Consider the following 11,612-nt stretch of genomic DNA (forward strand, 5'->3'; position numbering starts at 1 on the left):
TCCTCCTCCTCCTCCTCCTCCTCCTCCTCCTCCTCCTCCTCCTCCTCCTCCCCCTCCTCCTCCCATGGCATCACATGACTCACACAGGGTTGAGAGTGAAAACAGGCAGGCGCAGATGTCCAAATAAGGGCGTACGCGGCGTCTATAGAGTGACAGCATGTCTGCTTGCCTCTACCCCCTCTTTTAGTGCGTTAAAGTGAAAAAAAGAAAAAAGAATCACATGAGCTCATTTCCTCATTTCACACCTTCGCCCAACTGAACACATTTACTCAAGCATACTGGGCTGTACGTGACAAGTGACGTCACGGAATGCAAGGAAGCCCCCAACCATCATCCTATCTATTCTTCATTTTCGGTAAGGGCAGCAGGTGCCTTTGCGGATGGAGGTCACCTGGCTGAGTTGTGCGTAGGGGGCGGGGCTATTCGAAACCAGACGAAACAGGAAGAAGAGGCGTCGAGAGGTCTTGGCAACCAACGACACGATCTGACGAAGCCGGCCGGCTGACCGGCCGTTCGTGCTTGCATCACTCACGGTCATTTGAATCTCTGTCTGACTAACGTTTGCGGCAAGTGAGTGAGTGAGTGAGTGAGTGAGTGAGCGAGTGAGCGAGCGAGTGAGTGCGTCGGTCTGCGTGCGTCATCGCTGACATCCGATTAGGCGGGAAAGAAAAAAAAAGAAAAAACAACAACTTCGGCGGCCTTCAGTAGTCAGGCACACGCGAGCTATGAATAGCAACACGCACGCAGCAGCCAGGCAAGTGGTTAGGCAGGAATGAAGGCAGCCTTACACAATTTCTCATTTCCTGCGCCCGACACGCAACACACATACGCACGCGCACAAGTGGTTGTAACCTCAACCTTTTAACCTTTTAAAGGGGCTATGATCACACACCGCTATTGCTCTGCCGTACACTCGATCACACACATTCTCTCCGTCACACACATGGCCAGGAGAGAGAGAGAGAGAGAGAGCGAGAGAGCGAGAGAGAGAGAGAGAGAGAGAGAGAGAGAGAGAGAGAGAGAGAGAGAGAGAGAGAGAGAGAGAGAGAGGAGCAAGCAGGCAGGTAAGAGACACGGAGCGAGCCCCGGGGAATGGAAAGAGAAGGATGAGCGAAAGGGAGACGGGAAAAAGAGAGAGGGGCCACAGAGGGGGAGAAGTACTCCTGTACAGAGAGAGGTGGAAAAAACGTGGGAAGCAAGGCAAGGCTGGGAGGACCAAAAAGACTGAGCGAAAGACACCAAAGAAAAAAAGCCTACGCATGTCAAGTAGAACCTGCGCATGCCGTGGCTCAATTGAGCGTACGTGGAGTTTCCACGGCTACAGTGCTCTCTAGCGGCTGAAACAACAACAGCAACACTTTCTACGGAACTACTGCGCATTACAAAAGCTCAACTGAATGTTCCACAGGGAAATCTTACGTTGATGCAAAATACAACCCCAAAAAGCAAAATAAAGTTTCAATACGAGGATAGAGTCCCACACACAATGTTTGAGCGTGCCAAGAAAGAAGAAATTTGACTTCGGTACATCACAGCCTCTATTCAACATTAAGCACTTGATCTTTTACAATAAAGCCTTCCCGCCTCGTTCTATTGTCCATGATATGTGAACCGCTTAGCCTCGCGAGGGTCGCGGGTGTGCTGGAGCCGATCCCGGCCAGCCGTCATCGGGCAGTCGGCGGGGGGGTACCCTCAACCGGTTGCCAGTCAATTGCAGGGCACAAAAACGAACAAGAAGTCCTATCATGATAGAGATTACTTTGGAATTTGAAAACATTTAACAGAATTATAACAAAACGAAGTGTTTAGGGAAAAAAAACATTTACTTCAAGGCCAACATTTGAAGATCAAAGTTAAAGCTCGCTCACGTTCATAGGGATAAAGTGTATTCGAAGAAAATGTCCTCCGACCTCTAAAATCTTGCGAGGACAAGAGTTCAACCTGGATGAAAAAGCCGTAATATGACGAGAAATCGAGCGTTGAAAAGTGGGCGAACTGAGATTCTTATCTTGCATTCTGTCGCCCTCGTGTGGCCACCCCAGGAAACGTCCAACACTCCAGCTCGAGACCGCTTGATATGATTAAACAGAAGAGAGAAAAAAGACAAGCCAGAAAGGAAACAGAAAAAAAGAGAAAAGTGCAGCTCAGAGAGACACAGGAGGGGAGAACGAGGCTCTCGGCGTCAGATCTCAACTCGGGAGCCCCCCCGGTCGCTCGCTCGCTCGCTCGCTCGGTACTCATGCGCGCGCGCGCAGTCTTAATAAAGACAAGAGGAGGAACACCCCCCGCCCCCCCAGCTAGAGAAGCCCGAAGGGACAACCGAGACGCCGAGAGACGGATGCAACAGTCGGCGAGATGCGACGCGCCAATTAGCGGACCGCGCGTGTTCATTAAGCAGCCGCGGCGGGCCAGGGTGGGGGGTGGGGGGCTCGAGTGCGCCGTGGATGTTACCAACCAAGACGCACCACCGTGGGATGATCGGCAGCGGCGGCAGCGGCGGCGGCGGCGGCAGCGGCGGCGGCGGCGTTGACTGAGTGAGCATGCATCGGATCGCGCCGCGGCGGCGCAAGCTCCGGGCGCTGTGGGCTTCGCTGGCTCTGCTGGCACTGTCCGTGGCCGCCTGCAGCGCGCTCTTCACGGCGTGGACTTGGCGCCAGACGCGGGACCTGTCCCAGTCCTTCCACATCCTCCAGGAGCGCCTCGAGCAGGTCGGAGCAGCAGTAACAACCAAAAAGACGACGAGTAACCCCCACCCCCACGCCGAAAAAAAAAAAAAAAAAAAAAAAAAAAGAAATGTGGTTATGCAACTTAACTCGTGCATGCGGTTACGGGAATCATCGTGGGGGACGGGACGTGCGGTGGTGTTTAAATCTGAATTTCCCACTCTCTCTCAAAGCCACACTTTTCTTGTCTTTTGCTAAACAAACAAACAAACAAACAAACAAACAAACAAACAAACAAGCAAACAAGCAAACAAACAAACAAGCAAACAAGCAAACAAGCAAACAAACAAACAAACAAACAAACAAGCAGCTTACTGGAAACCCTGAAATTCTTTCATTCTTGCTTTTTTCTCTCCTCACGCCTCACATGTAATTTTGAATGGAGCATCGGTGGCAAACGCCAAGCAACCTTTCCTCGTATTCCTTTCCAAAACGATTGACAAACTGGCATGATTTTAGCAGCCGTTTTGGAATGTACTTTCAGTCTGGCTTGTTAGTTTGGAGCACCCCTCGTCCCTATTTCATTTCGTCAAGTTTTAGTCGAGGATAAGTGGAGAACGTTCGTTCCGGTCCGAATTGGTTTCCTTTGGGTCAAAGGGCACTGTCAGCAGCATTTTAGTCCCGTTTCAGTCAGGACAAACATTTCCTCCCCCCTGTTTGATATGCTGATTTCATCGATGAAAATGTAGTTGCCTTGAATGATGTCGGGCGCATTATTTGAGTTGATCTGAGGAAGTTGTTTGAATTTTTCCTCTGCATCCAGGTCTAAGATGAGCTCATACTTGTGTCCGTCCGCTTTGGCCACAGTTGCCCGCTTTGACCACCGGAACAGTTAGCACCATCGCTACAAGCTAGCAAGTTAGCCAGCATTTGTCAAACGCTCGCGTGGCGACATTGGAGCCGTTGCTTTTATGTTATTTTAGAAACGACCACCACCAACGTTTGAACTTAACGAAGAAGCCTAATGTAACCTCATGTTTTGCCAGAACAAGAATCACGGCCAGGCCAATCAATCATTGATTCATTGCTGCTGAAGTGAGATTTTTGCCCTGTCTACTTCCTTTTGTGTGGCGTCTTCATTAGTCAACGCACACTGAGGTGAAAAATGTGAGTTGACGACCGGATTGGCTTGGGGTTTTCTTTCTGCCTTGCTCTCTAGAAGAAAAGCTTCCGTTTCACGAAGCACCTGTGGCAAGTGCAAACTTTCCATAACGTCCCTTTCTGATGATTCTCCTGCAATAATCACGCCCTGGCATAACTCAACAGAGGGAATTTTAATTGGAGCATGCGTGGCAAGAAAAGCGCTCCTTAATACGCCTTTGTGAGCGAGGTCTGGAAAGATTCAGTATTTTCCTGCTGCCTTTGCCTGTTGATTCTTGGTTCCTTCCTATGCCTTCCTTCTCTGGCATTTTTTGGGATGCTCAGTCCTTAAAGTCTTTCCATGTTCCGGAAGGGCATTTTTGTCTTGCTCTTTCCCTTGCTCTTTTATGATGACGCCTTCCCAAGTTCATTGAAGATTTGACACAATTAGGGATGCCCTGGCATTGCCCTGGCATTGCCCTGGCATTGCCCTGGCATTGCCCTGGCATTGCCCTGGCATTGCCCTGGCATTGCCCTGGCATTGCCCTGGCATTGCCCTGGCATTGCCCTGGCATTCTCTTTTTTTTCCAATCAACAAATGTGTTCAATTGGATGTGGCGGTGGTGGTGGTGGTGGTTGGGGGGGGTGGGGTGGGGGGGGGGGGGGGGTGGAGGGGATAGTGGCCCGCAGCTAAGGACACGTGGAGTGCTGATGCTTGGAACATTTGTTGCCAGGAGAGGCAACAGTAGCGTGCCGTTTAAGCACGCGCGCATAAACAGATGCGCACACACACACACACACACACACACACACACACACACACACGCTTCTCCTCCAGCGGGGCCCCCCCGCCAAGCGTTTCAAACTCTGCTGGCTCCGCAAATCTCCTTTCTTTCCCAGAAAGCCAGCCAGCGAGGCCAAGCACTAAAACGTGCTGGGGGGGAGGGGGAGGGACACCCGAGTGTGGGATGCACGCTCGTTCATCTCACACGTGTGTGCGTGTGTTTGCACAGGTCAACATGCAGCGGAAGGCCATTGTGCAGCTCATACTGGAAAAGCGGGAGCTGCTGGTCGGCCAGAGAGTCAAGCGAGACGGTACACGCACGCACGCACCCACGCACGCACGCACGCACGCACGCACGCACGCACGCAGGCACGCACGCACGCACGCACGCACGCACGCACGCACGCACGGCGTTTTGGGCTGCAGCTAAAAGTCGACACAGGAAGCAGTAGGCAGCCGGGCTGCTGTGGCACAAATTACAGGTCTGACCAGAGCGGCCTCACAGCCTAGAAAACCATCTGGCTCGGGAACCGGGCCTTGTTGCACGCTTCTGGCTGCACTGTCAATTTCTTTTTTTGGGTCAAGGGGGGGGGGGGGGGGGGGGCTTTGATTTGTTGTGAAAGCAGGGATACTTGATGACCTATCATTGCGGAATTTATGGCAGCCCTCGTGCGGGCGGCTTGATGATTATGTCCGGGAGTGAAGCCTCAGGACCACGGGGTGGGCAATTGTTGAGCTGCTTTAATGCCTCTTCCAGATGATGTTTAGTATCAAACTAAACATGAAAAGCAATTTCACTTGGGGCGTTTGAAACGACCGATGCCCCTGCTAGCTCCATACTATCATTGACCAGCTCGCATGATTGTAGTTCACAAAAACAAAATGGGTCAGAGAAAATGTTTACGAATGAAAGCAAAAGTATCAAATAAAACGATAGCTATCCGCAACTACAATTCTAGCGCAAACGTCATCTTTGTCAATTGAGGAGCTTTGGGGCTTTGTTTTGAATGGCTTTTGTTTCCGCCAATACTTTCCGGCAGCAATGAGGACGCAAAGTTGAGCGTTGCGCTTTTGTGTTTGACACGCTGCTTTTTCAACAAACGGCAGTTTGCCAAACGCTGTCGGCTCCCGTTGGCAAATGCAATTGGGTCAATGACAGAGACGGACGGACGGACGGACGGACGCGATAGGCGAGGCGACGACAAACAAAACGGCACCGTCAGCAAAACGGCACTTTGGACTAGAAGTTGATCTGCTACCCGCAGGCCAAGCACGCCTGTGAGAGTTGTGGACAATACGTCCTCGGTTCACTTGACTTGACTTAGTGAACCAGCTCAGTGGCCTAGTGGTAGAGTGTCCGTCCGCCCGCCCTGAGACTGGAAGGTTGTGGGTTCAAAGACTATAAAAATGGGACCCCCGTTGCCTCCCTGCTTGGCACTCAGCATGAAGGGGTGGAATTGGGGGCTTCGATCACCAAAAGATTCCCGAGCGCGGCGGCAGCGGCGGCACCGATAGTCACGGGTAATAAATTGGGAAGCCTCCGAACGTTAAGTGCTAGCAAAAGCGAGCTTAAACTCGGCATCCTTTTGACGTTAGCATTGCCAGCTGCAGGTTGCTGATAGCCAAAAGCGAGCGGAGGAGGTCAATCGATATTTCTATTTTGGGGCAAAGCAGCGCTGGAGAATCGATGGCACCTTTGCAGCCCCCTTTCCTTTCTTTTCTCGTCTCTTTCTTTCCACCGCTTCATTTCTCTCGTTCCGTTTATGTTGGATGCTTTGGTCTCCTCGACACATTCCTTTCTTTTTTTTTTTTGGATTCCCTGCGAGCGGCTGCCGGCACGCTCCCATGATGAAAAGAACAGTTTGAGGGAAATCTATGAAAAGCACGTGACGGGAAATCCTTTGGCCATCTGCTAAACCCGTTAAGACAGCCACGAGATGGGCGGCAAATGAGCGCGGCGGCGGCGGCGGCGGCGTTTGGAGACAGATTGTGGAAGCGCACCAATGTTTTCTTTGTCGCACTCACATTGTGTCTGCCAACCAAAAGGGGCAACGCTGCGCGGGAAGCACGGAAACGGCAAGAAAGCGGCGTCTCATTTTGAGAGTAAGTGGCCTGGCAGATGCCTCGTCTCACCTTAGCGTCTGTCGTGCCGCCAAAAAGCCTCCGTTGACTTTGCCTTTTCTTCCTGACAGTCACCAAAGTCTCCTCTCAGCAAGGTAAGGAAGGGTGCATGGGTGGGGCGGGGCGGGGCGGGGCGGGGCGGGGGGCGACTCATTCCTCATCCCACGTTGCCCTCCCTCGCTCCGCAGTGGGCGAAGGCGGCGTGATCAAGGGCTGGGAGGAACGCGCGCTCAACATGAGCAAAGCCGTCAGCTACGACAAGGAGGAAGGCACCTTTGTGGTGGAGAGGCCGGGCGTCTACTTCCTCTTCTGTCAGGTACGCCGCCGCCGCCGCCGCCGCCGCAACCTAGCTGAAACAGTCCCCCAAAGGCGCACGTTCAACCGCGAGTCCGACAAGCGTAGTGCGCACTGGAGGGACAATAAAAATAGAATGGGCAACAACAGGCTGAACGCTACGGTATGCTAAGTTAGCATTACCTTAGCATAACATTAGCATTGCTAACGTCACGGCAACAAGGAAGTGAGCTAACATATTAAGAGTTATTCAAATAGCTACAATCAATTTATCCAAGCATCCGTGTCAGTCCAAATCATTCAATTCTACAAAATCTTCATCCTTGGTGTCACTTACAAACAACTCCGCTAACGCCGCAAGGAGAAGACGCGGCGCTTTCTCGTCTCCGTGGCTGCCGTCAGACTTATGATCGGTTGCCTGGAGCGCCCCCGTGCGGTTGAGAGTGACATGTAAAATAATATACAAATGCAGGTTCTATTCAACGAGGAGAAGTCGCAGTACGTTAAGCTGGATGTGGTGACCGGTGGCCAGAGGCCCCAGAAGCTGCAGTGCATGGAGGGCTACGGGACCACCCCGTCGGCCGGCCCGCACCCATCGCACTTCCTCAAGCCCTGCCAGGTGTCGGGGCTCCTGCGCCTGGACAAGGGCGCCCGGCTGCACGCCGTCACCGGACCTTCCTTCCGCCTGCACACGTTGGGCAACCCGTCGGCCTCGCCTCACATCTTCAGCATTTTCAAGGTCAACTGACGACGGGGGGGGGGGGGGGGGCAACTGGAGCCCCTCCCTCTGCATTCGCCCCCAAAGGGGGGGGGGGGGGGACTGTAGCCCCTCCGCAAAGGGGCAGGGGGGGACTGTAGGCCCATCTGTAAAGGGGGGGAACTGTAGCCCTTTCATCTGCATTGGCCTCCAAAGAGGGGGGGGGGGAACTGTAGCCCCTCCCTCCGCATTGGCCTCCGAAGGGGGGGAGGGGGGGGGGACTGTAGCCCCTCCGCATTCACCCCCAGCGCCGCTTCTTCCCACGGACGATCCTTTTTTGGGCAAAGCCAACGGTGCGCGGACGCCGTTTAGCCGGCGACGCGACCCGGCCAAGGGGGCGGACGAGAACCGCAAGGAGACTGGGCTTCCGCGTTTTGGGCCGTGCTGTGCATAACCTGGGAACTTTTTGGACATCGCAAAGATGGGATTTTTTTTCTTTTTTCTTTAAAAAGCCTTTTTGTAACATGAAAATGGACTGCTTAATGCATTTTTTTGTTCCCCCTTGGAGTAGTCACTCTGTACTTTTTCTTGCTATTTTTGCTATCTGTCGTTTCAAAGACTCAACCGCGAGTTATTGTCTGGATCATCCGGTGGAACAAAAGGAAAAAAAATCATTGACATGTTCAAAATCTCATTGGGGCTACAAAGACATGGAACGCTGTGTTCCAAAATACGACGTGGCTTGTTTTCCTAAATGGACTCTCAATAGGGTTGAAGTCAGGGGATGGTGACCCTGCTGCTTGCCTGATGTCAAAGCCCATATGCAGCAAAAGATTCATTGGTGTCCAAAACAAGTTGGCAAAACAAGCTTTTTATTTGTTTAAAAAATAAAAACTCGCAATGTTAAGAGAATAATGTTGACTAAAGCTACAATTTGAATGAGAATAAAGTCCGATTTTTATCAGGAAAAAAAACAACGGATCTAGCTTAGGAAAATGGTCGTATTTTGGAGGAAAATGTCACATGCTTGAGCATCCAGACATTGGTGGATTAGTGGAGGAGGAAAAAAAAAGTCTCATTTTGAGATTACAATCAACACGATTTGTTTTAAAGCAAAATAGACACTCGTCAGAATAAAGACAAAAAGACAAGTTAGCCGTGCATAGAACTTGAATCTCTGCATAATAATTTGGAACACAGAGTTAGCCACATTCCAATCATGTTTTTCCCCGGCAAAATTGCTAATGGGAGAACAAGCGAGCGCCAAGCGGGCTGGGCCGTGCCGTCCGTCCGTCCGTCCGTCCGTCCGTCCGCCCGCCTTGCGCAAGTCCAACAAGTGTGTTATTTGCAGCCGCGCGCGGTTGCCTTTTTGTTTATGAGTCGTTTTTGTGGGCTGGCCGCATGGCTTTGCTTGCTTTGCCTGGGGCACTCACTCGGGTTCCTAACTCTTGCCAGCGTGTTGCAAAAAGGAACGTGGCACTATTTTCATCCTCTTTTCATTTCCTCACCCGACCGACCGACCGACCGACCGACCGACCGCCTGCCCGCCGTCGCCCGTCCCCCTCGAAGTAAGCCCCCCTGGCTGCCTCACATTTCCCCCTTGTCAGCACACACGCTCGCTCGCTCGCTCGCTCCACCAAAGCCGCCCGCCATCTCCATTTTCACTTCCTCATGCAAAGCTGGAACATTGCCGCACACACACACACACACACACACACACACACACACACGCACGCGCGCGCACACGCACACACACACACACACACACACTTCCTTGCTCATATTTCGATTTTGCTAAGGGTCAAAGTTGACGTGTCGGTGCCTTGTGAGCCTGGATGGATGCTTTGCGTTTCGGGGAGGGCAAGGCAAACCGAAATAAGCCAATGCAGGGTCATTTTGGGGAAGCCAAAACGTTTTAAATACATTAGTTACATTGATATTGTATACGGGCTATACAGGTCAAGTCATTCGTAAAAAAAAATGTAAAAAAAAAAATGCATTGTGATTGTATCATATGTGATTTAAATAAACTTAAATTGAATCTGTCATGTATTTATTGACTAATGATAAATCTTTTTTTTTTTGGAGTATGAGTTTCACTTGGTTAATATTTTGTTTTTGATGAATTCCAGCGAATCAATGAATCAGGTATTTTCATCAAATGAAAATAAATCAAATACATTTACTATGAATCGTGATCATTTTCACAATACGGGGTTTAGTGTGTCAAGTTTTCAGGAGCACAATGATTTACGTATTTCTTGATTTGTTATTATTCTCATTCTTGAAAGGATATCCAAAGTACAGCGAGAAGCAATGGTACCCTAAATATTGAGCCTTGTGGCAGTGCGCTAGCTATCCAGTCGACAGCCTACGTGTTGGTTCCCGTCCTTTCACGGCAACAACAACCAAAAAGTATTCCAATAGAATGTGTGTCTCATTTTGTTCTGTTTTATTACAAACAAAGACAAAAAATAAACAGATGTGTTATTTCTAAATACTTTCATTGCCAGCCAACATTTGATAGGCATAGTGACAAAAGATAAAAAAAAGAAAAAAAAAGGATAAAGTAACGTGATTTTTTTTTTTTTTTTTTTTAGGGGGGGGGGGGGCTACATTCTCACCCGGAAACAAGAAATGAAATACACGTTTTTTCTTTTACTCACGTTGTTCATTCTTATGTGTAAATATGTCCGTTTTTGGTTGTTGTACTAGTCTTCAACAAATCTAATTAGTTTGACTTGCGTATAGCTTTCTGGCTAGCATATTCCAGTGGATATAAAAAGTCTACACACCCCTGTTTCAATGCCAGGTTTTGTGATATAAAAAAGTCCATTTAAGAGAAAAACAAAACATTGTTTTGCCAGGGGGACTCAAACGAAATGTGCTTGCTTGCTCGAGTGTTCACCAATCACATTCCATGTTTTGTTAAACCAGGCAGCTCGCACCGGCCTGCTGCCGTTTCAACTTCAGATGTTTTAAAAGCTTTAAAGTCATCCGCAAATCTAAAATGGAAGCATGAAAAATGAAATTTTACTACGATCTTCTTGATGGAAGACAAAGACGTGTGTGTGTGTGGGCGGGGGGGGGGGGGGGGGGCATCGACTAATACTGATTTGTTTGCAAAATGTCAGAAACGTTCATAGGGAGCTTTGTAGCAAAAAAAAAGTGTTGAGACCGACGCAAATTTCAGGATGCCGAGAGGTGTGTGCGTGCCCGAAGAGGACGTTCATTGAGGAGTAGTGTGCTTTGACGCAGACAAGCATGGGAAGTTGGGAGAACTCCAAGTGTGTGTGTGTGTGTGTGTGTGTGTGTCTATAAATTATAAGTATGTGTGTGTTAAGGCCAGACTAAAAAGAAGTAAATAGTATACAAGAATCAAGTCGTGCCATCATCAGTCTTTCTTTTTTTTCAATTGAAATACTGAGAATATAATGTGTTTTGCAGAATGTCGAACAAGAATAAAGTCTTGTGAGAATGAAGACATTGGAGAAGAAAGTATTTGGGAGGGACAAAATCGGATTCTTTTGGGGAAAAAAGTTGGGATCAAACTGAAGAAACAAGAGCTTTTGGAGAAAACAATTGATCTTATAAGAATCAAGTTGTGTTCATTTCATGAGAATAAAGTTGTATTTCTTGAAAATGTAATTTGAAGAGAATAAAGACAGATTTTTTGTGAAACATTAAGAAAAGAGGAATATTCATTTTCTCAAGCATCAAAGGCATTATCTCGCCAAAATGACTCATATGTTTGGAACGAGAACATGAAACTTTGATCAATCAACTATGTTTGGGGATAAGTTATCCTTTACTTTGGAAAAAGTCAAAACTGGTCATTCTCATGTTGCATTTTTTAAACAAATAAAAGAATTGTCTGCTCGACCAGAGTCAGTCAAACAATGACTTCATTCTC

At 49.3% G+C, this 11,612-nt stretch overlaps 1 protein-coding gene across 1 annotated transcript; it reads left to right on the plus strand.

Moving 5' to 3' along the window:
- The first annotated feature begins 2,250 nt into the window (after positions 1-2,250).
- On the plus strand, positions 2,251-9,751 carry tnfsf12 (TNF superfamily member 12). The gene is made up of 6 exons (XM_088387923.1): positions 2,251-2,708; positions 4,817-4,898; positions 6,634-6,690; positions 6,780-6,803; positions 6,897-7,024; positions 7,475-9,751. The coding sequence occupies exons 1-6, from the start codon at positions 2,541-2,543 to the stop codon at positions 7,748-7,750; spliced, it is 735 nt and encodes a 244-aa protein (XP_088244049.1). The 5' UTR covers positions 2,251-2,540; the 3' UTR covers positions 7,751-9,751.
- The last annotated feature ends 1,861 nt before the right edge of the window (positions 9,752-11,612 follow it).

The sequence above is a fragment of the Syngnathus floridae genome, chromosome 1 (genome assembly GCF_059516105.1).
Source record: "Syngnathus floridae isolate MCC-2025c chromosome 1, RoL_Sflo_1.0, whole genome shotgun sequence".
NCBI classification, from domain to species: domain Eukaryota; kingdom Metazoa; phylum Chordata; class Actinopteri; order Syngnathiformes; family Syngnathidae; genus Syngnathus; species Syngnathus floridae.